Source organism: Ammospiza caudacuta, chromosome Z, assembly GCF_027887145.1.
Source record: "Ammospiza caudacuta isolate bAmmCau1 chromosome Z, bAmmCau1.pri, whole genome shotgun sequence".
Taxonomy (NCBI): Eukaryota; Metazoa; Chordata; class Aves; order Passeriformes; family Passerellidae; genus Ammospiza; species Ammospiza caudacuta.
In genome coordinates this window covers 43,011,030-43,038,379 of record NC_080632.1, presented here as the reverse complement: position 1 = coordinate 43,038,379, position 27,350 = coordinate 43,011,030, and the positions used below count along the sequence as shown (strand labels likewise).

The following is a 27,350-nucleotide window of genomic DNA, read 5'->3' as shown; positions in this document are numbered from 1 at the left end:
AGTAGTCAAGAGGAAAAAAAAAAGGAAAACATCAAGTATTTTGACAATTTTAATAGGAGTTATGATTACTTCAGTTGCAGGTAGGATACAGCCTTAGTTAGGAAGCTAAACAATTAGAATGAACAAGTACACGTGCAAAGTCCTAGGACGTTACAATTTCTTGCAATTAATACAAGTTTTAAAGTGCCAAGTTAGGAAATTAAACAGAACTGATCTTATTTATTTGCTATGCAGAGCTAAATGGGTCAAACTGTCTTTAAAAATGTGGCATTTATAGACTTTCAACACAACAGCTGTCCCAGTTGTACTGGATGACACCAGACAGTTTTCTTGTCCATACAGAGTAAACTGAACAGTAATTAAAATTTTTACCACTAATCCTTGCTACACTGCAAGCAGTCTTTACAAATATCATATTAAATTTATTTGTGGAGAAAAGATTGAGAACTTCTCAAGGGTTACATCTGTTGAATGAATTTTCAATGAAAGGAAACTACATGTGGAATTACATACTACACAATATTACAGAAAAAGTAATAGCTGTGTTTTTAGATTAATGTATGTAGTACTTTATGCCACCAATCATAAAAAGGGTACACACAAATCACAGAAGTGTGATACACACTTCATATTATTCTTCACTTGCATGAAATTCCATCTACTTTGTAACAGTTTTTGTACATTTTAAATATTAACAAGACACACTGTGACAAAAGAAATAAGTTTCAGAGCTAGAGCTTCAGAAGGCAGCATCCCACAGCCTGAAGCCACATTTATTTTGAAGCATGGATGGGTTCTTGTTTCTTCGGTGTCTCAATGGCTTCAGTGATACAGATGAAGATATTTATTCACAGAAAATATACTCTGAGCCATGACTTTTGCTTGAGTGGAGCAGAGACAAAATAAAAAACAGAAGGTAGAGGAGAGATAATGCAGCCCAAGCTGGCAAGTATCAAGCTGAGTTCCACCTAGTTGTCAGTTCACAAGGCTGCCAAGTTCTTTTATCAATGTGTTCATCACTTCACATGCAAAGGCACCCAAAGGCACATGAATGTTAGCCAAGGCATATCTGTTTCCAATTCCTTCTATTCTGGATGGTGAGTAAGTTCAGATTCTTGGGTACACAGGACTCACAGATACAAACAGCTTTTTAACGCTAGAGTCCAGCACATTTGATCTAGAGTCATTAAAACTGGACAAAGAAAGGCTTCTTTGTACTTTTTTTTCAATCCAAAAATAGGGTAAACTATGCAGATGGTGTAATTATAGCTAAAAAATGTGATTGTAACTGCTCTAAAAACTTTTTATGAATTAGTTGGAAATTTGCATCAAGATTGGCTTATCCTAGGAATCTGAATACCAGAAAAATTAGAAGAAAGCAATTTGTGCTGTCACTCACTCTTGAGAGTGACTTTTGATCAGGAATCTCCTTCAAGGGAGAAAACAACCCATTAGTTACCACGCGAATTCCCATGGCATTTCCATGATCCCAGTTGATAGGAAAAAAATGCTAATATATTTCTTTAGAATAAAAAGATATTAAAGTGAACAAAAGATGCATGCTTCCCCCTGATTCTCTTGAGATCTATGGACTTTGAGCTAACAGTTCAAGCACTTCCATGCTCTAAACTCTTGCCTGCCTCTATCCTTTTAGTCAGAACATTTAACTTGATGAAGACCAAATTTTCTTCTCATGAACCACAGAAGTCAAGTCAGATACTCATACCATTTTGCTTGCTTTGCTCATTTCCATCCATTCCCTTCCAAAATATTTAGCATAGGAAAATCCTGATACAAAAGCCTAAGGAAAAAGTCAAATCTTTCTATCACTCCCATTTCTGAACAACACACAAATACCCACTGTTGCAGCTTGTTTTTAGGATCAAAATTGAAACATGGAAGCTACATGATCAGTATTTAAAAAGAAATTTTATACAAACAACTTAAAATTCCCACTGTGTAGAAAGGGACAAGACATTTTATTTGAACCTGGATTATAAGAGATACTATCAGCAGTTCAGTTTGGCATCAAATACTGAGCTATCCTAACAACAGATTTGACCAAAGTGGATTAGTACCCTGACAGCCCAATTGCTTCTGATTTAAAAGCTTTGCAGTGGTCTTCTTTGAACTAGGAATCTGGAAAAGCATGTCTTCCAGTGTGCACATGGTTATCTGTCCTGAAGCTTGTAGTTTTGTATAAATATCTCCTAATTTGACAGAAAGGTCAGGGCTCTCTTCCATCTTTTCCCTGACTGTAGCCAGCTGAGGAAGAGAAAATGACATATTGTTACAGTTCAGCAAGTGGAGCTCTCATTCTACCACCACACTGAAGAAAAGCAGTAACTCATAGTAAAAAAAAAAAGCACACAGTGTAAGATAGGTGGCTAAGGCAATGACTCATAAGATGATGATTTTACGAGAAGTACATTATGCATCACCACAAAATGGTGGACAGGCACTGGTTATCTACTAAAGAGAGTTTATTAGATTTAAAACTTCCTCAGAGTTGTACAATCCTATTTTCAGTCCTAGTACAGACAAACACAATTATCTTCTATTTAAATCCAGGAAACATAATTGCTTCCTGGAATCTACTTTCCAGATCAGCACAATTTTAATTATTATGATGTATCTTCATAAATGCACAGTACAGTACAAATCCATAAAATTCAGACTATAGAAGACTGAGAAATTCTGTTTGCCATACACAAGAGTATGAGCTCAATTATTAGGTAAATCCCTTAAAAATACTATTATCAATAATATCTTGTGGAAGGGGGCAGCTAGGACTAATACTTAGGCTTTTTTTGGCAGCTAAAAATTTTGCAAAGTCAAAATACAACAGTAACACATGCAATGTTTATTGCAACGACTTTACAAAACAAAATGCTGCTTAAAGAATTTCTTTTCAACACAGCAGTTAATCTATAGGGGCTATGTTTTGAAAGGTTGGCCCTCCCCTTCTCCTAATATTTATTATTTTGCACTCAGTTATTAATTTTGTTTAATAGACAGCAGTGAAAGACTAAGTATTTAATTATTAACACAGTCTTAAAATGTCTTGCTCTATAGGCATATCCAAAATTAAGTACTAAAAAAGCTTCGGGAAAAGCAGCAGAAATGCTGACAAACTGAGAAGGGCTTCATATGTGTTCTGGAAGAAGCCTTCTTACTATTTAAGGCTGTAAAAACCAGTTTTCACAGTAACATATAGTTAAATAGCAAAGCTACTGTTTCCCTTATCACACTTCCCTTTATAGCATCATAGGTCATTCATGTATGACCAACCTAACAACATCACTGTTACCAGAAATTTTATTCTCATTTCACATGAAATGAAAATAGCATAGGAGGCAAGGGATTAAATCATTTAACACCACCAGGTAAAGTGTCACCTACATTCAGATGAAAAATGAGCTTCTAGAAGCAAGATCCAAAATAAAAAATGAAGCTCACAGCTAAGTGAGCTAAGTGAGCTAAGAGCAGAGGAAGCCAGCCAGCTGCTTTGGCCTTGGCATGCACCAGAACCCAAACAACTAGAGCAGGGTGAACTCAGGCACCTGAAGTTCTGTAGGTGAGCCACCACTGTCATGGCTCAGCTCAGTACTGTGAACCTTCTTTCATCACTGTATACTTACCACCTGCTCAGAAAACTCAGTTCTTTTCACAAAAGGAGGTGTATCTACTTCCACTGCTGCCTCTAATGTATTTATTACTTCTTTAAGCAAACCAGATCTGAGCTGGACAAGGACCTTAAAAATAAAATAAAAACAAACCACACAAACAGTACATATCATAAGAATGCAAATTTTTACAAAAGTGTTTGAGGAAGACATGAAGCAAAGCTGGGTAAAATTCATTTCTAGACAGTGCACTGAGAAAAAACCATCCGTTGCAAAGAAAGAGATGGAATGATCAATTTCTTCAAATGTTTGGGTTTTTTTACCAGGTGGGACCTGGAAAGGAAGGGTGAGGCTTGAGGCAGAGCTCCTCTGATGGAGCTGCACTACCTGCTCTTGAATAAAGTGGTTTTTACCATAGTTTAGAGGTCACTTACACATGCACATGCAGACTTTCTCTCAGATTGTAGACTGCACAACTAAAGAAAAAAATTGTTGTATGTACATATGTGGGTATGGTGTGCAGGGCTGAAGGATGCCTAAACTGGGCAGAGCATTTACTTAGAGCTGGGTTTTTAAAATCTTTTGGAACTAGAAAGGCAAAATCATAGCTAGAAGTTGTTCATGGGTCTATGCTCACACATGTAGGATTGGTCTACTTTACATTCCCACCTATGGCAGGAAGTGATTTTAAAAAGTGGGTGGAGATTGTTAACAGTTCAGAATGTAAGTCATCCAACTGACAGAAATTTGTTGGCTCAAAAACAAGCTCAGCAACATTACCAACATATGCCTGTGCTAGTAAGAGGCTGGTCTTCAATTACTTTGCACTGGGGAGTTTATTGGCCAGTGTAGCATACTCTGCAAAATTTTAATACAAGGCAGGCATACTTACTTTAAGATTATTGTACAGTTTGTTCTCTGTTCTCATTATCTGGGAACAGTAAAATTTGGCTTGTGCTACATCGTTCTGGGAAGGAATCATAAATAATATAAAAATAGTCACACGTGTCAGAAACTTGCACAATGACAGAAAAACAACAGTCCTTAACAACTCTTCAATAAATCACATCTAGAACCCCTTTACCAAGACCCATAGACACCAAACAGCACCCAGCCTGCAAAAGGAGTACCCCACACTGCAGTTCCCATGTCATCTGGCTCTTTAGTACTGTGTGTGTCTGTCACATGTAACCACCACTGAACATGAGATCACCTAAAGGAAGGAAGGTTTACATACATGCTCAGTTCAACACATGTCAGAGTAATGAAGTGCAGCATATGTTACTCTGTGTATTCACCCTGCCCAGCCCTTCTAACCTTTTGGACGTACATATTTACAATACTGTATCTATGTCATCAAACGATCTGAATGGACATTAAATGTTACACTGACATTTACCAGACCAAGCAATGTTACTTAGGATCAAGAAACATCCTTATAGCAAAGACTGCTGTCAAAATTCATTCAGCCTTAAGAACAATTAAATGTAATGTGGAGCATTATTCCATTTGCAAAACCAGAATATTATCATGCCATTGTGCCCATGAATAAATTTATTTCAACGATTCTATTTTTCAGTGTCTCCATTCACACAGATAGAGCAAAAAAGACCACAGAGTGCATAGAAACTTTTAACAATTCTACTCATTCATCCAAATTTGTGAGTAAGACCAAATTTATAGCACTTCCAGTGTCTCTGACCTCTGTTTTAACATGAAACAGAGAAGGATCATGACATACCCAACCTGCATACACAAATTAATGGCAGAGGAAATCCAAACTTTATTCCAAACTTCAGAATTTCCTAATAGTTATTCTTCTGCTCCACTTTTCACCCTGTGCTATGTCAGAGCCTCTTCATACCAGTACTTAGGCATATCAGATAAAGCAAAACTTCCCCAGGCAGAAACATATTGTTGAGAAATTCCACCTCCCTGGCAGTAGTGAAATACATATCAAAGCCTTTGAGTCTGCCTCCCAAGACAATAATTTAAAAGAGATGACTGCACAAATACTTTAAATTATCATCTAAATTCTATTTAATGGAAATTACCACTAAGTAGCAGTATCTGCAGGACTAGATCCATGGTGACACCTAACCTGTTGGCCTCACTCTATAATTTTTTAATGTTCTGAATAGTATTATCACAAAATATGTGTGCATCACACTCAAGACATATGTTTGCATTTAGAAACTTCCATATTCAATTTGTACAATCCTACTAATTCAGGAGACTAAAAGTTCCAATACTTGAAGCTATTACATAGCTATGCTTTCTCCACGTTAGCTTCCTTTCACTATCTGTCTACAACTACAGAGTATCTCTCTACAGAGCCCCAGGCACAACTGATAACAAAGATACCATACCTGCTTGAGAGCAGCTGCCATTGCAAAGCAGTATGCTCGCAGTGGCAACATGTCACCTTTTAGCTGTGCTTCCTCAAGCAGTCTCGCAGAGATTTTGGAAGACTCTGGGCTGCCCTGCATAGAAATATCACAGGAAGTTGTGCTTGTTTCTATAGTTACCTGAAAGAACTATAAGCACCTGTCATCATATTCAGAAAGTATTCAGAAGTCAACATACTGTACAACTACAAAGGCACTATGTATCTGAACCCAACCAAGCAGATTCTGTGCAGCTCTTTTTGAGAAACACAACATAAAAACATGATATTCAAAGTGACAGAGGTAACAGGAGGGTAAAAGTAACTTCTGTTATTTTAACAACTACACCTTGCCCTAACTCCTTGGGCTTCTGCAACAGATGAAACAGCCCCAACAGTATCCTAAACAAATAGATATTTTCATTTTCACCTTCAAATAACTTCTAAATCAGGAAGGAATATTAATTTTTGTTGTTACTTAATTATAAAAGCTACATTAGATAGTTACTCAAAATCAACATTTTCTACGCTTGAACTGTTAAGTACCATTCCACTAAAGAAAACTAATGAATTTGAACATTTAGCCATTTTGAGCCTCTCTTAAGGATTAATTCTTGAAAAATGCTTCCAAAGTATATATTCTAATATTACAGCTTAGACATCTGCCTTTTTCCAACACAGAAGGCTTCCATTATGGTTGGGAATTTTCAACAGGCAATACTAAATGGCAATGAGTTAAGCTGTGTGCTACCTCTCAAACTATCGACTCTCCAAACCAATGGAGAGTGGAAATCACAAGTGGAACTGACTGGACCCCAAACAAAATACTATCTGTCAAACCTAAAAGCTGGCAGCAGGAATGTTTGGTAACAACTGGTACCACCAATATGGATAAGAGTCCTCAGATTTGGTGTTGATTTCTGTTGCTAGTACAGAAATCAACACCAAATCTGAGGTGTTGATTTCTGTACATAGTGTCTTCCTGCAGAATATGGTTCAAAATATGTTCCTTGAAAATTTAGAAACATTTTGATCACCAGAAGATTGATTATTATTACATAAATACTTTGTTATCATCAAAAGGCCTATAGCTCTTTCCCGCTGTTACCTCAGAATATGGCAGTGCCTTACAGAGAATTAAACCAGAAGTTTAAGAAGTGTTTCAGAGTTGACCTCAAAAATACCTTTGTGCAAAGATTAAACATTAATTCCTCTGTTTATCCATTGGAAATAATCTAAGTTTAAGCCTTCTGTACTGGTCTCTGGCAAGGTTATTCAAAAGAAACCAAGAATGGTAAAAATCCAGCAACGCTTTTAATGATACCAATACTGTTATTTATATTATTTTAGTACGACATCTTGAAGACACTTAATTTCAAGATTTTTTCTGACATGCTTTATCTTGTGTCATGAGAAAAAGCAAGTTTGAGCTTCACCTTTTTCCTCCTCCTCCTCCTAAGAGATGAGCCAATAGATTAGCTTTTAAAAGAGCTCCACCTAATCCTATTTAGTGCATAAAGGGTTACTACAGCTTACTTCCCTATTGATAGTATTTTATCTTAGTGAAAAAGCCCCACAAATTTATTGTGACTATTCAACTCAACCAGGTGACACAGTAGAATCATCTCCCCCTCTCTTTTCATCAACAGTAATAATGGGCCAGATTTCTGTTGAGAATATATGTAGGGCCAGAAGTAGAAGAAAAAGAAGCCTTGGGAACCTATTCCTGTAGGACGTACCTGGGATCTAGCATTCTAACTGCAGGCCATGTTAAAAAAACTTGCAAACATTTTAGGAAAGAAGTTACAATAGACCTAAAGGCAGCTTAAATTCATTGGAACTGAGAATTTCAGAAAAACCACAAAAACTGCTGCTGAGGTACCTTTTTAGGCTATCTCCTTGTTATCACATTTGCATTCAGTTTCCTTGTATGGTTAACTGAGAAACCTGAGGAAGTTTAGTCTAGTGGTGTAATTTTCCCAAACAAGTTTGGGAAAGATTCATATTAAAATTTCAATACCCTTTTTCTGACCCAGAGAGGGGTCTGGAAAAGGGTATTGCAGAACTGACTCAAACCTGGAGAGGAAGATCAAAAGAAAAAGTTCTGGGATCTCACTTTGCTATGAAAGGGAAACAGTTCTAAGAAAACACTCACATAACTGACGTATTCTAATTTCTTACCAAGCTAAAGCTCTTTTTCTTTGGGCTAATCATACAGGTAAGCTCAAAGGGCTGTCTGTTTACCTAAAGGCATTCATTTATGCTTCTTTTCTCCATTCAGCTGTCCCTTTTCAGTAAGCGTGTAGGGAACAGATTACAATTCTATTCCTTGCCAAATTTGTGTACAATTACAAAGTGAAATTACAAGACTGCTTGTAGGGGGAGGGGAGAAATGGATGGGGGATGTCTGGCAAATAGAACATGTCATGTATATGCCTTAAGGAAACAAGACTATAAAACCAATACTGAGGCTGAAGCACAGCATACTGAAGAGATGCAAACATCACAGAGAAAGAATACGCTAAGGTAATCAAAGGCTGCACTAGATTTGTTTCTTAATGCTCATGTCCATGCAACTTTTTAGAGATTTGCTTTGTCACATTAGTTTGTATGGGAAACAATGTATGTGCACTATATCATGTACGATGAAGCACCTTAGGACTTACATATATAAGTTTAAAATACTTGCACTGGATACAAAATCATGACAGGGAAATTAGGGAAACCCAAAAACATCCAAAATTTGAAATCTAAAGGGAGAGACAGAGAAGGCATTTCAAACACTTCTTCATTCATAATCCTTACCAGTTTATAGCATATTGCAACTGCAAGTAGATAGGTTTCTTTGTTGAAAGGTATACCTTGTTTTTTCATTTCGACCAGAACTTCCAAAGCACCTATCAAAAATATATTACTGTTACTCACTTCATATATTTAAGGCTGTACCTCTCATAACTGAAAAGAAGAAACAAGTCAATAAGGTATGAGTTCAATAAGTTTATTTGAAAATATGAATGCAAACTGAAATTTGTTATTTAAAGAATTCAAAAAGTTTAATGCATGGTCATTTGGACCTCTTCCAATTTAGCAAAGAGGTTTTCAGTTTACACTAGCACATGGCCTTATTCCTCCATTATTTTTACATGAAAATCTAAAACTAAATTCTATACACCTGAAAAAGCCACTCTCATTGTTCCTAACTGCCCAGAAAGCTTCCACCACTGTAGGCCAACTACATAGCATCTCCTCATTAAGTCACGTGGTCCATTTCACAATGCTGAATCACAGAATCACAAGGTTGGAAGAGACTTTCAAGTTCATTGAGTCCAACCCAGCCCTAAGACCTCAATTAGACCATGGCACCAAGTGCCACATCCAATCCTTTTTTAACCCACCCAGGTATGGTGACTCCACCACCTCCCTTGGCAAACCATTCCAATACTTTACCACCCATTCTGTAAAAACCCTTTTCCTGATATCCAATCTCTATTTTCCTTGGTGGAGCTTAAGACTGTATCCTCTGGTTCTGTGTTTAGGTGCTGATCTAGGTTTCTTTTGCAGTGGCCAAGTTGCAACTTTTAGGACAACTGCTGGACTCAAATTTGCCAAATGTTAAGAGACCAGCTGTTATGTGTTCAACAAATATCAAATAAAGGGATTTGCTTGAAAAGCTTTAAGGTTTTCTCAAGGGAAGTCTTTTAAGTTAGGTCAGATGATTTCTCCTTGTCTTCATACAGGCCAAACTGATTTGAAGCATTGGACTTCTACACTGCAGTAGCGACTCTGAGGGAGGACACAAGTAAAAAGGTACTCTTCCTTGCTCTGACACAAATGCAGCATGGAGAAAAAAAATAGTTGAGGAAATTAACATTCCAAAGGCACAGGTTTTCAGGTACAGAAACCAGGTTTTAAACAGAGAAGAAAAAATGCTATGGGAAATAACAAAGTAAAGAAAAGTAACAGTTCAGTGAAGAGGGTTTGGGTGAAAAAGCTCTCTTGGATAACAGCAGTTCTGTAGAACTTAAATGGCAAGAATTCTGTGGGGAATATGAAACAAATAGACTCTTCCATTTTTATTACACACTATAATGCAACACATTCACAGCAGTTATTTGCATGATGTTTGGCCATTTACAACCATAACAAATCAGCCTATATATATATATATATATATATATACACATACACACATGTACCACTTACAGTGAGAAGCATCCTCCCCAAAATTAATTTCCCTTAGCAAATACAGTACTTACTTTCAAAATGGCCCTTTTTAAACAACATAGTCATCAAAATATGGAATGATGTACTGTCTGAGAAAAAACCATGCAAATTCTGGAGAGGAAATAGAGCAAGCATTAAAAAATCAGGACAGTGAAGAGTCTTACTGTGCACAGCATTTAACAGGTCTTCCTACTGGAATAAGTCTGATTTTACAAGTTCAGCATTTAACTCTCTGGGTTCCTTGCCTGTCTGTCTCTCTGTCAAATGATGTCTAAAATACCAGTGACTCATTATGGTCAAAAGCTCACTAAAATGAAACAGAAAATTCCCAGAGAGTCCCACTATCCTATGTTTTTAAATGACCTCTAAGTCAATGGAAGCAGAAATCACTGATAGTTTGCAGCTGATGAACAGTGTCTTTTGGAGTGAAGTACCACCACCATGAAATGGAATGAATTTTTGCTAATCACAATATCAAATAATCAGTATAAGAGCAATAGTGATGATGGTAACAGTATCAGAAGAGAAAGGAATTAAATAGACAAAATATATCAGAGGTATTGAGTTTCTGTAGCAGAATCTGGAGAAGTGGTACTCAAACTGTATCTACCACTTACTATGTACTGTAAGTACAGCAGTTCCTGTCTTAATGATCTAGATCTCAATTAAAAAAACTCAAACCATAATAGAAACTACATATACACTTTCTTATACATGCCTAACTTAAGAATAGTAGCAATGCTTCTCCCATTTCTGGCTAGACATATCTCATGCCTTAATGAATTAATATCAGTGAGATTTTCATTGGCTGCCAGAGATTTTTGAAGTCACAACATTATTGCACGCACTGGGCCTGATTATTATCTTGCATAATAGCGCACACAGAATTTTAGAAATGCTCAGAAACAAGTCCTTCAGTTCCTTCAGCACTAAAATGGCCAAATTTCTGAGCTGATGAGTATCATATCACCTCTATAGTGTTCAGAGAGAGACTGAAGTACAGAGCAACAGGATGAACCTGTTAGTGCAAGTAATCCAAGGAATTTCAGAGGACTACCATAGAAAAACTTACAAGTGCTCATTTCCAAGAATGATTTAACACAACACAAGATGCAGGAAAACATGCATCATGCATCAGCTGTATTCATTTAAGTAATTATTCTTTCATCAATACTTTAAACTTAAATTTTATTCAAATGATGCAGTTATACAGAAATAAAGTTACCAATCAAACAAACATTTAATTACTATGCTAACATAAAAAAACATGTAATCTGCACACCTAAATTAATGTCATAGATATCTCTGTTACTGCAACACATCTTCAAGTCTATCAGCTCATGCAAGACTCATGTGTAGCATACCATTACTCATATCTGACTAATAATAAGATCAACAATATGTTTACTATATATACAGGGGAATTACCTGATCTTTGATAAGTTCTACTGCAGGTCTTTCAAGGTCTAGCTCATAACACAGTCTCATAAAGAGTGGCCCAAACTTAAAATTATGTAAGGCTCTGATTCTATTCTGTTCATGGTACCTATGGGAAAGATTAAAAAATTAATCACACAGGGCATGGAATTTGCCAAGGGAGAACAGCTTTAAATATACAGCAAGATCTGTAGGTGCAATGACTGAGGCACACTTTTCTAGCTGCAGCAGCCAAAGATACATAGATAACAGGAAATAAATTTCAAGGAAAATTATTGTTTTGAACAAACACATAAATTAACTGGTAATAAATAATCTCTTTTATACCAATAAAGTAACCTTCATTGAATAAATAATAGAATGGGTCTCTGCCTTGAAAATTCCAAGCTACTTCACCTTCTATTCATGGAACAAGTGCAAAGGAAGTGGCAGCAGTTTATTTTAGCAGCAGTAAGTGCTAAACTTTAAAGATAAAGCATTTCACTTTTTTCTTTAAGTCCCTATATCATACTTACTAGGAAAATTTCCATTCACAAAACCTTTTGCTGCTGACTACTGGTTGCAGGGCAGTTTATAACCACGCATGTCTTGGCTGGAATGCCCCGGAGCACCTCTGCCTTACAGCTGTGGGATAATTTTTCTCTCTGGTTCACCATACAGTAGGACACCACTTTGCTCCCACAGATTAACTCTCCTTTGACTTGAAAGTCTCTAAAGGGTTGGAAGATCCAAAGTATTTAAATAAAAATACAGCCTTAAATCATGGGATTAACTATGCATTTTGCAATTAGGGCAAGACCTCAACTGCAGACATAGCCTAAAATGATCTAATAAAAGCAAAAAGATAAAAACAAAAAGAGAGTTACATGGATTGTTAAAAATACCTGTAAATAATTTTTCTGGCTAGTTCCACATCAGATGAATTCTGACATAAATGCAGCAAATTTTTTAATTCATTTCTGAGGATGATTCCATTTTTCTTTAGTTTTTCTTTAATATTTTTAAAATATTGATCTGAAAATAAAACACATACAGCAGCAGTCTATAGACAATTCTATTACCTGCATTACATACTTAGTACCTGAAATATGGAGACTCAGTGAAGCAGAACTCTTGTTTTTTCACCAAGAAAACTCCATAAAACTTCTAACAGACAAGCATGCCAATACGTCCCCATAAAGTCATGTCAGACTTAGAAAACCAAGGAGATGCTTACTGTGAACTTAATTTCACTATATATGTTACGGAGCATATCAGGTAATGCAAAAGTTTTAACAAGGAACAAAGGTTTGTAACATTTTATGTTCTTTTTCTAAAAGGCAAGCAAGCAAACAAAACCATTTCCACTCAGCATTCAAATGACCGTAAGAACTTCTACACAATACTGTTCAGACAGAAGACTTAAATTCCTTCATAGCTGATGAACACACAAAGACTTTCACACATAATCTACCTATTTCTTTAAATAGCCATAAACTTGGGAGTTGCTACCTTTCTCCTCCAAAACAGAGGGTTTTCTATCCAGCACATTTTCCTATGACAAAGTAAGCAGAAAGACCAGTCCTTCAGCTGGTAATTTCAGGCCTCTGACTCAGATGTACACAAGATTAAAAGCACATGTACATTAAAAGCTCCATTCCTCTCATGGTACTGCCACCATCTTGGGCTGGGAAATGACCTTTTTTACAGCAGTTGCTGGGTCACTGCTGTTCCCAAGCTAGTAACCTGCACAAGAGGTGCACAGTGGGCACCAGAGAACAATGACTACAGTGACCTAATACACACCTGTGGCAACATGCAAATACAAGTCCTTACTCAAGACTGAGATGCAGAATTGAAGCCTGTGAAGCCAGACAAACGTATATGTACAAGTATGCACATATAATGGCTGTGATGTGTTCAAAGGTGTTCAGGAATTTCAAAAATATTTGGCATCTGAACTGTATTTACATTATTCTAGCTAACTGTATAACTACTGTAGTTACTAGTATAACTATTGTAACTACTGTAAGATAATTGTAGTTAATACTTGCCTCACAACAACAATAAATAATAGCTATTATACATTCTGTATAAAATTTTCCTTAAATTTCTAAATAAAGTTTATTACTAGCCATAGTTCTTTTCATCTTTCAAGTATAACATTAACCACTCAATACAGAAACCACACACACATACAGACAAATAGGCACTTGGAACAATGTTTTCATTAGTTTTCAAAGGATTCAGTTTGCACAAAACCAGAAGGTCAATTGTGATCTATAAAGCAAAATATTTGGCTTCTATTAACCTGCTTTAGGAGAAATGATTGATCCCAAGCAGAAATTTCAGTGTTTCTCAAGTACAGGATGAATAAATTACGACATGAGTATACCATTGTCCCAGCAAAATATAATGATATTTTGACTCACACCTGCAAAATTTTAATTCTACTTAATATAGAAAAAATATCAGGATGATTTTACTTCCCTCTCTGTCCCAGAAGAGTGGGTTATATAAAAGTAGATCCGATTATTTGTCTCTTCTTGCCTTAGAATTAACTACAACCTTTGGAACAGTTTTCAATTTGTATCACTAGCACACCCACGCATAATAAATCAGGAGTTTTACATTGCTTTTCTTAAATAACAAGGGCAGCTTCATGTTTATAGTTATGTTTCTAAAATAAAGAAATTTGTATATATTTTAAATAGCATTACAAGGTCAGAAAAAATCCACTGATCCTGCCCCGACATTAATTTGGAAAACCTGAATTTGTTTTTCATATTCTGAGTAGCATATATCATTTGGAATCAGATTACAACTGAAAATTCACATTAGGCAAAAAAAAAAAAAAATTAAAAGATGCTGGCAAAATTTAGGGAGTAAATTAAAAAAAATTTACTGTGAAAGCCCTTGTCTGGATAGTAAGGTAACTATTTAGCTTTGTGTTAACTTTCTGTGCTGATATTATACTTGAAACAAGGTTTGTAGACTGAAATAGTTTTTTCTATTAGACTATCATACAATGTGTGAAATGTGAGGGCACAAACATTTCAGGTCTTGCGTAAACACCTTACAAACATGAAAGCTTCTCAACACAGCATAACTAATACTACATTTCATTCTACAAGGCCTCAGATCTTCCAACAATGTTAAGTACATAATATTTGCAAGAGGAAGACATAATTTGTTTCTTTAAATTAGGTGAATTGAGGATATTATTACGACTTTGACTGCCTGTTTCCTAAGACTCATGCTAAAGTGGTGAAATAAATGGTATACCTTTATTGCCATGAAGCTCATTTCTAATCGCCACCTTCATCTGCTGAAATTCTTGTAACTTTATATCTTCTTCTGTTAGCAGATACCGCTTCCCTGCCATAAGAAAAAAAGAGGAAGGTCAGGTTTTATGTTACACTGTGATTTAATAGTACAGAACCTAGCATGTATGAAATACGGACAACTGTGTGATGCCCGACCATTGGGATAGGACACTAAAAAACAGACTGCAAAAACTGCAGTTACTCACATCACTGACAAAACAACCCAAAAAATATGTCACAGCTTTCCAAAGCTTATGCGTACAAGGATGAAGAAGTATCTAGTTATTGGATGTGCAAAAGAAAAAGTAGAGGCTACATTCCTCTCCACTAAGCCAAGGTACAAGAAGATTCTGCACAAAATTCCTGCTCCCTCCTTTACACTTTTATAATGATTTGTCTTGTTTTCCTTTGTTTTTCCACAGTTTACTGGTGTCACAACTTGCTTACCCTACAAGTGCTGTCCTTGCTACTATAAAATGAAACATTCTGGCAGCTCCCAATGCAGTAGGAAGTCACAAAAAGCTTATTTTTTTAATTTATAAAAACAAGTGTATTATTTGCATTGTAGTAACACCCTGGAGACCTAGTAATATTCTGCTGCTGTACAGATGTCAGAGGTAAGACACTCACTGAGTCTAGAATGTCAAAATTAACTTTGGGTGCTGACTTTGTACTGTGTTGCAAGCTGCTTTAAAACAAGCATCATGCAAAAGTTTTTGACAAGTTTTTGCTGTCACAAAAACAGGTGTCCAGAGGATTTTTATTTGAAACCACTGATTTAGTAAGAGAGAGTCACAATAACAGATTACACTGTTACAATCTAATATTTTAAGGTTTTAGCTTATAAAGAAGTATTCTAACCATGAAAGCACAAGAGCAAGTATTGAACTGAGTTAGGTTGCTTATTTTCATTCTGCATATCCCTAGGAAAACATAACTGGCCATGTAAATAAAACCGCTTGTTTTCTAAGCAAGTGAAGCATGATAATGACACGCTTCATAAAACCTGAAGAAAAAAAATCCATTAAATGGCACATTTATCCATTAAATTTAATTGAAACAGTTCCAATGGGTAAACAAATACATTTTACTCAGCATGAAATTGACCTGTATTACACTGCCATTTCCTTCCCACAGATCTCTGTTGGTCTAGCACTGAAAGACCATTCTTGTCATGGGCCTCTCCAAAGGTGGTGAAGAAATCATGCTAGTGCCTGGGATGGAACTAGTACATCACATATCATGGACAATCAGTTATCAGTGTCAACAGAGAGATTAGGGCAGCAGAATTTTATTTTTCTTGAATTCAGTTTGCTGAATTGTACTGCTTCCTTAGACACATACTTACTGTGTTACAGAAATGTTTCAAAACCAAAGGGACTGCCAAGGAAAAAAGAGGGAGATGGATATGAGAGCTGGCATGTGCAGGTGGCGCAGACTATCCCAGAGAACTTAACCAACCAAACTGCTTAGCGTCAGGCACACTGCAACCCTCTACATGGCCAGTCCCTGAAGGGGATGGGCAGAACTCCATTCAAGACAGAGAGGTCTCCATGTCTCTGAGGGGTATAGCAGAGGTGTAACCTGAGCGAAACTTTCAGCTCTGCTGGCACAGCAAGGCAGGAGCCTTGCCAGGGCCTGAGGAGCATGGTGCCATACACCTGTTTTCCATGCACCCCTTTTTCCTTATCTCTGAATCCCAGGGTATGCATAAGGCTGTCATCCTCCCAGAAAAGATACGCATTTATGAATCTGCATGTTTATTTGTTTGTTGGGGTTTTTTGTTTTTTTTTTTGGGTTTTTTTTTGTTTGTTTGTTTTTGGTGGTTTTTTTTTGTTTTGTTTTTAAATGTCATATCCTGACAGTAACAAGCAGGGGATATGCTGACTAACACTAACCTCTGGGGTGACCTTACTGCACCCTTACAGTGGGGCCTGCAAGACAGCAGGAGCAGAATGTAGGCAGGGGCATGTACTGCTAAGACACGTGGGAATGGCCTTCCACTGGAGTCAAAGGCTTTGATTAGAGAATAGGTTTAGGAAAGAGATGAAGAAGAAATTCTTTACTGGGAGGGTGGTAAGACAGTGGAAAAATCTGCTCAGAGAAGCTGTGGATCTAGCATTCCTGGACAGGCTAAGGGCCAGGCTGGGACTCTAAGCAACCTGGTCTAGTGGGAGGTGTCTCCACAGCACAGTGTTCGCAGTGGATGATATTTAAGGTCCCTTCCAAGCTAGGCCATTATGTGATTGCTGCACCGATTCTGTGACGCCGTCTCTCTCCGGGCTGCACCTCTGCCGCGCCAGCTCGGCCTGTCCACCGCAGCACAATCCGCGGCGCTCCCCGCCACAACACCCGGAGCCGAGCGGGGCACCCGCTCAGGAACTACAGCTCCCGTCAGGCACACAGCCGGCAGCGGCGAGTAGGCCTGCCGGGAACTGCAGTACTCCGGGAGCTTCGCAGACAGTGGGCAGCCCCGCGCCTCGGCCGGGCATCCCGGCACCCACCCCCGCCGTACAAGCCGCGGTACCTGCGGGCGCGCAGCCCCAGCCGCCCGAGGGAGGCGGGCGGACCGCCGAGCGCCGCGCCGCCTCCCGCGCCGCCCGCCCGGAGCCGCCCGCCAGCACCGCCGCCATCTCCCGGCCGAGCCCGCGGGGCGGGGCGCTCGCAGCCCCTCCGCTCCTCCGCCCGCCTCCTCCGGCCTCGGCGCCATGGCCGCCCCCGTACTCCGTCGCGCCGTGCTCTGCAGCGGGAGCGCCCTCGGCGCGGCCCCAGGTCGGTGCGCTGCTGGCGGGTTGGGGGGCGCGGCGCTGGCCGCCGTGGTTGCCGCCGGCTGCGGTGGGGAGCATGAGCAGGGACGGGGTACTGCGTAGGGACTTCACTCACCTTTCCTTCTTCATCTATGTGCACGTGTGGATTTGGAGATAGCTCAGAAGACGTTTAATGGCTAGTATGTAGTGCAGGAGACTGTTCGCAATTTGCTTTTTAACTGGTCATTCCCCGAGCCGGTTTCATGGCTCGACATGGTAGTACCTGACTTTTTGGATTAGGGCAAGCCACGCGGAACTGTGCGGGAGGCCGCCAAACCCGCGGCAGTGCGTGTTCAGGAAAACTGGTACCGGTGGTGACGGAGGCGCCACCAAGGCTGGTGTTTTGGAAAAGCCAAAGAGCTGACCTTGGGGAAGGACTGAGCCCCGTAAGGCTGGGCACAGTGGGCCGGCGGTGGGTGCCTGCTGCGCTCTCCGCCCTCGCCGAGCGCGCGTGTCTCCGTGCCGCGTCCCGGTAGCTGCAGCCGCGCCGCCCGGCCGGGCCCCCTGGCTCCGGGCCTGGCACACGCGGGGCCTGTGCTGCGGAAAAGGCCTGGAATGCCTCGAGCTTGCTCGTGGCATCCCTAGCTGTGAATGAATGAATGAATGACTTTTTGTTTATGCTGAAAGAAAAAACCGGCAATAAAAGACCCCAAGCCTGCGACACCAAAACTCCTGAATCTTTTGTGTGCCTCTTCTGTCAACATAAAGAAGGAGAATGCTAAAGGAAGCTCCACCAACCAACCAGAAATATCTTTTAAAATTATTATTTTCTAACTTTTTGGTCAAGTGCTGTACATAATTTTGTAGTCTGACTGTGGAATTCTGTGTTCTGAATCTTTTTGATGATAGTTTCATGAGGTGTTCGGTACAGGATGCGTGGGTAAAGTTGTGTGTCAGAAAGGTGATAAGAAGGAAAAATTGTTTAACAACCAAAATGAAACTTTTTAGTGCTAGCAGTAAGATGTTTAGATAAAGACTTTGAAGTAGTTGCTAAGACTTCTGTGTAGCATAATAGTATCTATTTTTAAAATATTCTTATTTAATAACGTTAATTCCTGTGACCTTCTGCATGTATTAATGTATCTTCCTTCAACGAGTTTTATCCAGGTATTCCTCATGCATTTTCAAGACCTTATCATCTCTCTGACTGATACACAAATTCTTCCAGCTGAAGCATTTTCTATTTTGTTTCAAAAGCTAGCACAGCGTCTTGAGCAGTTTTTGTGGTATAAAGAGTGTTTGGAAAGAGCTTTCACTAACATTTTAGTGAGTCTGCAGTTCATAGGAGATGGAAGATTGGCAGTTATAAAAATGAAAGTATTTTCAGTGAGACAGGCCTTTGTAGGTTGAAATAGCCTTCAGCAACAGCAGAAAAGCATGTTTGTGTGGGTTTTTTTTTCTTTTTGCTTATGTTTTTAATCTACATTTAGCTAATTGTTAGCATTTGATGTAAAGGGTCTGTGGCACAAAGAAGTTGCTTTTATTGTTGAGGGTTTTTTCTACCTTTACAAATTTGTTATTTTCTTGAATACGGAGTTTAGGTTTGGAAATACATGTTTCATGCTTAAAAAAAAGACTCGGGGAAAGCTTTTCAGTTTTAAATATTACAATGTAATGGTTGATTCACATATAAAGAATCTGAATTGTTAGATTAGTAGTTACTGATGTAAAGACAGTTAATGCATTCCACTTAGTAAATGTGACAAAAGAAGGTGGTACCTAATAAAATGTTTGTGTAGAGCTGTGTAAGCAACCCAGCTTACATAGTGTTTTCTCTCTTCATTAGGTCGAAGATCTCTTCTTTCTTCAGCCTATGTGGATAGCTCAAAATGGGAAAAGAGGAAAAAAGAGGAGCATAGCCTGGGTGAGAAAAGTTGGTTTCTTGTCTCCACTTTGTCAAATTAATTGTAGCCTGAGCTCATTCTTGGTTACCTTGCATCTGTAAGACTTTCAAAATAAAAAAGAGTATGAAACAATATGCTTCTGAGCTTCTATATCAAAAAGCACTCAACGTCTTAAAAATTTGTCATATATATTCAAAGCCGTAGTACAGAAACAAGTTAGAATTTGCCTGTTTACTTAATGTTCAGTTTCTACTAGCTATTTTTTTTCTTTCACAAAATCCAAAGTGTGTGACTGTCTCTGACTGATGTCTTCATTGACATTGTTTTAACAGTACTGCAGTGTGAAAAAAAAGCTATTCTAGAAGTATTACCGGACAATCATATTTAAAGACATTTTTTAAAGAGGAAATTTTCTTCAGGGTTTTGCAGTTTCTTCTTGAATTATAAATTATTTTCTTTTAGGAAGAGGGGGGAATGAAGCTAAACTTCTTATTTTCAAGAAGTTATATGTTAAACTGTATCTACACATGGTACTGAGATCTGCTGTGCAAATTTTATAGCTAAATTATTTGTCTAGATTATACTTGAAATGACATTCCACTGTCTTTTTGGTGACTACATTAAAGACAAAGCATCTTGTAAAGCATTTTTCCATGCTAAAGATGGATTTTTTTTTTTTTATTTTGTTTTGTACCATACATTTGGAGACTCCATAATTTATAGTCTGTTTTCATTACTGGGCCCCTGAACTGTGGTTGTTATTTGCAACACAGTTTGACGCTGTAAGTAGAATCATCAGCTGAAATTCAGGGGCTTTTGTCAGGCAGGAGGACAGACAAAATAATCAGTCTGGTTTATATGCACTAATTTGTTTCCTTTGTTTGCCTATGAGCATTTAGGTGGGAATTAGGCTCTACATGGATGAGAAACAGCCAGCGGGTCCTTATGTATGTAGCTTGGATCCTGCAGAGACTGTTAATACCTTGTAGCACTTTGCTGTCAATAGGACTGCTCATGCCATGTATTTTGGGCTGGAGCCACAGATTTGTGCCCTGCAATGCATTTGAACTAGTCAGACCTCCAGGTGAAAATGAGTTCTTATTTTGGCAAGTGTCATAGCCAGTAGAAATCCACTGTAGAAAAAAACCATTGTGCTGGTGCTGGTACAGTCTATGTTTGGCTTTCTCCAGGCCTGGCAAGACCTTCTGTGTCTGTTTGGCAGGCACAGTTCTTGCTGCTCTTCTGCTGATGGTCTTGAGCCAGAGCAGATGTCTATTCCATGATTTTCAAAGAACTGCTTTGCATTTTCATTTTGTGTTCACAGAAAAGAGAAAACAAGTTAGCACGGTGTCAGCTGTATTAGCATTTTCAGAGAGGAGACAGCCCTGCAGACGTCAGCTCTGTAGCTGTCAATTGTCTGGTTGTACATAGAGTCTTGCCTGTACTAACTAGTGATTATAGCTAGAGTGAGTTCCTTGTGTTGAGGAAATGCTCTTTTATTTCTGTGTTTCAGATGTTGTTTTAGAACTGTTGTTACGCAAAACTATGTTGTGAAGATACTTTTAAGGGCAAAAGAAGTATTTTTTTATTTCAAGTCAGTTCCATTTGTCTGCTGTAGTGATGTGCTATCCCAGACACAGACTCATTTACTGTGTCCATGTAAGACATGCTTTATTGTCTTCACTGTAACCTCAGTTTAGAATCCAGGTATGAATGAGTTTTGCAAACTTTATGGTTGAAAAATGTATGGGAAAGGGCAAGACTATATTTTGTGTACCAAAATGCTTTTGTTCAAGAAGATAGGAATTGAAAATGTGTTAATTTGGAATTTGAAAATTGCTTGTTGGTAGGAAGATGGCTGCCTAGAAGTAATTTGGATTCCATTTAACAAAATTGAAGTACAAAGAAAATTAGAATCCCAGGGGATGGCAGAATGCAGGTGAGGTAGGAAATTTCATTTTTTTGTTAGAAAGATTCACAGGACCTAAATTGGCTCATCTGCAACACCAGGTGGCGGTGCTGCCCTTAAAGACATGAATAATTTCCCTTCAAAGCCTTGTTCAGTACAAAGCTGTTGTTCTTTCCAGTTATGTGAAAATAAAGATAAATGTGGAACAAATAAATTTGTAAGGCAAAGTGCTTGCCTTGGCCTTTATATTTTAGTTGAGTCTTTAAAATAAAACAAGGCTTTCTTTATAGCACCAGTGTTAGCCTGTGAGTTAAGGTATTAGCTCTGCCCATCACTCCCAGGACAGGTAAACTTTGCATCTCAGTTTTATCATCATTTCCCACCTCTGGATCAGACCACTGTCTTGAGTGAACCACTTCTAAGAATACAAGGGCATAAGTGGAATAGAAGTGACCTTACATGGTAACCAGATGTTTTCCATATTGATAATGTGCTGCTTTTTGATTTGGCTACATTCTGTGGATAGGTACACACTGTGAATCAAACTGAAACTATGATGATTTCCTAGGCCACCAAACTAGTATTAGAAGTCATAACCACTGACTTGGAATGTGAGGGTCAGTATTTTCTGAGTCATTGTCCTCAACCACCCTGTTGCAGGCAACAAGATACTAAGTTTCTATGGACCAATGAAAATAAAAGTGAACATGATGTCTCATATACCAGTGTTATAGAGACCTTTATGAAGTCACGGCCTGAAATTAAGTGACCTAATGTTACATTTATGGTTTGTTTCATTAATTCTTGAATATGCAGTAATATAGTTTTAGAGAAACTAAATTTATGGAGTTAATCTTGTAGAAATGTACTTTTAGGATGCATATATGAGAGCTTGTATAGACTAGTGGTTTTTTTGATGAGCCAGACAAAAGCATTTGCAGTATGCGTCTGTTAAAATGTGCATAGGATTCTGATTTGGCCATTAAAATATTGGCTTGGTTTATAGACAGTGTAAGCACTCAGGTTTTATTGTCAGCAATGCTAGGAGACTTGGGCATTCACATTCTTGCATTCTAGTACTGCTGTCAGGATGATTTAAGAAGAAACTTCAATCTTGATTATTGAATAGCAACTTAAGGAGCAAACTTGATTTACAAAAGGTGGCTGAATTATTTCAAATTATGAATTTGAGGAAAAAAGTCTGGTTTTAGATGTTCCTCAGAGAAAACAAGCTAGGAAATAATTACTCATTGCAATTAATTCCTGTAATAATACTACTGCAGAAACCGCAACTTGTCTGCAAACAAAGCTAAATTTTCCATTATCTTCTTTTGTCTGCTATTGTTTTAGATTTAATCAGCCCATTTGTTGCAACTCTTACACTGGAGATGATAGATAAGTGTTTAATGTTTATATGGAGTTCATAGGTAAGTGCTTTCCATACTGTGAATCTGATGGAGAGTTTCAGCTTTGTAGGCAGCAGTAAAGGTCAGCCATTAAAATTCTATGTGTGAAATCTCTCAGAGGATGCTGTTGTATAATGGCTAACAGTGTTGTGATCTTGTATTCATGGCATTGTATTTATTTGGTTTATATTCTGCTAAAGTAGTCAGTGTTTTCTAGAGCAGGCTCTTTATCTTCATGAGCACCTAGACAAAAGAAATGCTCAGCTCAGGGCTTGTGTGACCCAGAGTGGTCATAGAGATCACCTTCTAGCTTTGGGAGGGTATGCATAACAAAAAGAGTTGTGGAATAGATAAATGAACTCTCGAGTCTCAGGTCCACATTTCAGTATCATCAAAGATAGCAGATTTTGAAGCAAACGTTTCTTTCCAGCTGTCTCAAAATGGAGATTAAGAATGGTGAATGACAGTTGACTTCTTTTAGGCAAGGACCTACCTGGTGCTTTGACCTGGATAAGCTGAGTTGGTCACAGCATCCCTTCTCTCTAAATTCTAGCACTATTGGGAATGCTCCCTGTGCCTTTACCCATGTGCTTCATCATGACCTTTGTGACTTCTGGAGAGATGGGTAATACAGAGTCAAAGGCACTTACACACACTTCCTGTAAAGATATTCCCATATAAATTTCTTTACCATTAAACAAATTGCATTTTTTTTTTAGTGGATATCTTGTGTAACATGGCCTTGATAGCCCACATCACTTTAGCGTCTTGGTGCTGTCTTTTGTAGAAGCTGATACTGGCCTTACTAACTTTGTCACAAATTTCTCTTTGCTTTCATGGTCATGGTAAATTTGCCTTTCCTCAGCCAGAAGATAAATGCTCATTTTGTGTTTTGAAGAACTGTTCAGGAGAAAAGCTGTTAAGTAAACAAGGAATACTGCTATGTGGCAGACAACAGCGTTGTACAGACTAGGAGTCAATTGTTTTATTCCAAGTCATGGCTCTGTCATTTTACTGAAAACTTCATCCATGTGCTGTAATTTGACAGATTACCTATAATGAATGTCATTCGTTCTGTTAAAACTGTACCCTCCAGTGTTCATTGTGGTACAGGTGTTTTAAAAGTAATAAATAGGGATATCACTTGTTTTGTGGACAGCATCTCTCAGACAGAGTATGTTACTGATGCAGTGCTATGCCCCTGACAATTTTGCAAGAGTAGAAGGGTTAGTCTGTTCTGATGTAGTGCTGTGATTTCTGCCTCTCTCACACATGGGAGGTGTGGAAGCAGATTGACCTTTTCAGAAAATTAATTGTAAAACGAACCAGCCGATCAGCTGGCCAAGGATGGCCTGTGGGCTTTACTGAGAAGTGTCAAAGGAGTGACTCACTGAGTAACAGTTGCAAAGGAGGAAGCAAGTTCCAAATGTTGCAGAGGGAATGTGTTAGATTTCTGGTCCTCAAGATGGAGGAGAATAGCAAGAAAGAGCATGGTTGAAGTCTCTAAAGCTTATAGATTTGATATTGTCAGTTCATGGTCAAACAGATGACATTAGGCATATGTTGAGCAGCTTACTCTTTCTGAATAACCTTTATTTTTCAGGAACAGTACAAAGCTAAAACTCCAAATTAAATTAATTTAGCTTCCAATTAATTCATTAAGTGCAATGGCTGGCTGCCTGTTTGACAGTCAGAAGTTAAGTTCCTGCATGGTCAGATGAATACTGTTATATGACTGCTGAAGCAGAATGCTGTAAAGCTACTTAGTTACTGGCGCAGTGCCCCATTTGATTGACAGGATTTCTTTGGATTGCTCTTTGTGACTGTAAGGTTTATCAATATGGTACTACATGTTTCTGTGTCTCATTGTTTTACGGTAAAATAAAAATCCATGCCTAAAGCACTGTCCAGCATATGCTAGGCTTGAAAGCATGTGGGAATTTTAAGGACACCTGCTAATTTTTTTGTTTTAGGTGACTTATATTAGTTATACCAATTTGGAGTAGGTTCTTTTACCCTTTTTTTTCTAGAAAGATAGGATCATCATGTTGAGAATTTTCTCATGCATTATTTTCTGTTAAAGTGTTCAACAATATTTGAAAGTACTATTTCCATACAGTTTTAAAATGGAAATGTTAAGAACATGGAATTTGATTTCATGGACATATATTGTATTCTAGGTTATATGATGACTTTGCAGATTTTCCTGTTATGCCAGTTGATTAAACACATACTTTTTCTGCTTTCTCCAGCTGACTTAGCCCACTTAATGGACAGAACCTATGAAAGAAAACTGCCTGTCAGCTCTTTGACAGTAGCCCGGGTAAGGAAATAAATCCCAATCTTAAACTGGTAGAAGTACTGCGGAATGCTTGTGTAGTGAAGTGAGCTGAGAGGTGATAAATGATACCACTTCTGTTAGGAGTTCCAGGATCATAAATGTCTTGTTATACTATTAAATTGCTGTATAAAGCTGTTTTATTGATACTTGGTACTCATTAGTTAGTACGCAGATCATAGGATCTTCAAAACAGATTTTTTCCTCAGTAAAATTTGGCCTCGCTGTTATTGGGTTGTGTATTTCTGTAATATGTGTTTCCTGCCTTCCTGTGGTTTCTTTGTGAGAGCTTTAAAACCTCCTCAGGCAGTGCATAAGAGCCCAGGCTGCTAAGGGAATGAATTGAATTAGTACACTGCACTGTCTGTCTTCTTCCAGTTCCAGGCTTCCTTTAGAGTGAGGTGGAGGTGGACATATTTTGCTTTTATAGCTTTCTTTCACTGCAGCAGACTGAGGCAGAGCAAATGCTGACATGGGTTAAGCAAAGCTGTTATTTTTACTGGGAAGAATAACCAGTTTCATCCTCTGGACAGGTTAATCTGGAAAAGGGGAGGAAAAGTAGAGATGTGTTTTTTTTAAATTCCCTGTGTAAATAAATGATTGTTTGTAAAGAAGAAGAAGAATAAATAAGTTGTTTGTTTAAAAGCCAAAACAACAAACTGATTTCAGTCTTCAAAATTACCTAGAGAAGCTGAGTTATCTCAGTAATACCACTAATTAGAATAATTTGCATCACTAACTGAGGAGTCACAGAACAATTTGTTCAGTTGCAAGAGCAAGCATTTACACAAATCAAGCATTCTTGACCATTGCTTCTGAGATAGTGTCCACGAGGGAAGTAGGTGTTCCTCTCCTTTTTATGAATCCTTTCCTGCTTTGGGCTCACCTCCCTGGAGAAATGGCATTTTCAGATTGTCAAACAGCCCCACTTTCCAATACCTGAAGCTAACATCAGATTCATATTTTCTGGAATGTAGGTAAAGTACACAGGCATGCTATTGCCATGCTCAGAAGATGAGATCTCTGTGTATACAGCATGCAAAGAGAATGAAGGAATGGGAGACCAAATACCAGTCAGCTGAATTATTTTTAGATTAGGCTTAGGGTAAAGAGAAGTACTGGCCTTGAGAACATATTTGTTTATTCTGAACTAAAGGTATTATATTATTACGGTGCTGTAGTGTTCCAGCACCTTTATGTTAGTAAAATGTACAGGAAAACAGGATTCACTGTTACCACAAGATAAATCTGGTTGAAAACTTGGCTTGTATTGAAGTAATTGATAGCACTGGGAGTTCTCTAAGAAGACAGGATTGTAAATGAGAGGACGATTGTGCAGTACAGCATGGTGATTTTTTTTTCTTACCATTGTTTATAAGTATAGTGAAATACAAAATTTTGCTGTCCCTGTGCTTCACAATATATACCATGAGTAGGCACAACAGGCAAACTATAGGTAAAATATTGGTTTTTTGAGAAAGCAATGTGTCATGTCAAAACTGAATCAAAATTGTGGCAAAAATGTGAGGAAGTGAATATATGCTTAAATAAAGAGTATGTTTAAAGAGCAAAGATTTAAAGGAACAGCAAAAATACAGGGTACTGAGCTATAGGTGTTTAATCCTCAGATGGCTTTCAAGATTAAAGTATAAAGCATGCTTTATACTTTAAAAGCTTTTTTTTCAAGCATAAAGTTTCTCAGAATTAAAGAACGGAGTTCTCAGTTTAAAAAGATTTGAGTTTTAGCAGTCTAGAAGAAACCAGAATTAGGAGTGAGCAGAGATATGAAGAATTCCAGTACTGTCAGGTAGGTAAATGTGCCAAACAAGTGTATTTTGTTATTTGTTATTTTCTTCTAATATGTTTCATGTGAGTGCTCCTTTTTTAAGCTTGTATTTCTTATTTTTTAATCAGTTTGTGGACAACATTTCTTCACGAGAAGAAGTGGATCAGGCTGAATACTACCTTTACAAGTAAGCATCATTTCCCCTCAACACAAACTTTGAGCCATAAGAGTAAATACCATGAAGTATTGTCCTTTGAAGACTGACCCTTTCCAGCTCCTTGG

General features: G+C 38.1%; 2 protein-coding genes across 3 annotated transcripts in view; one reads left to right on the top strand and one right to left on the bottom strand.

Moving 5' to 3' along the window:
- The window catches only part of MRPS27 (mitochondrial ribosomal protein S27), a 70,327-nt gene that overhangs the window by 9,862 nt on the left and 33,115 nt on the right, over nucleotides 1-27,350 (top strand). The window contains exons 1-4 of one of the 2 annotated variants that reach the window (XM_058823378.1): nucleotides 17,616-17,750; nucleotides 19,572-19,649; nucleotides 25,197-25,267; nucleotides 27,197-27,255. In XM_058823378.1, coding sequence (XP_058679361.1) covers nucleotides 17,687-17,750; nucleotides 19,572-19,649; nucleotides 25,197-25,267; nucleotides 27,197-27,255 — 272 coding nt within the window. In that variant the 5' untranslated portion in view covers nucleotides 17,616-17,686. Of the gene's footprint in view, nucleotides 1-17,615; nucleotides 17,751-19,571; nucleotides 19,650-25,196; nucleotides 25,268-27,196; nucleotides 27,256-27,350 lie in introns of those variants that run through there. The other variant, XM_058823379.1, reaches the window with a different exon arrangement.
- PTCD2 (pentatricopeptide repeat domain 2) lies at nucleotides 62-17,683 on the bottom strand (the record flags this gene model as incomplete). Its single annotated transcript, XM_058824399.1, has 10 exons — nucleotides 62-2,265; nucleotides 3,642-3,755; nucleotides 4,519-4,593; nucleotides 5,996-6,109; nucleotides 8,818-8,909; nucleotides 10,269-10,347; nucleotides 11,665-11,782; nucleotides 12,558-12,687; nucleotides 14,938-15,030; nucleotides 17,506-17,683. Coding segments are annotated over 10 exons (1,218 nt in total), but the record flags the coding sequence as incomplete, so codon positions are not given.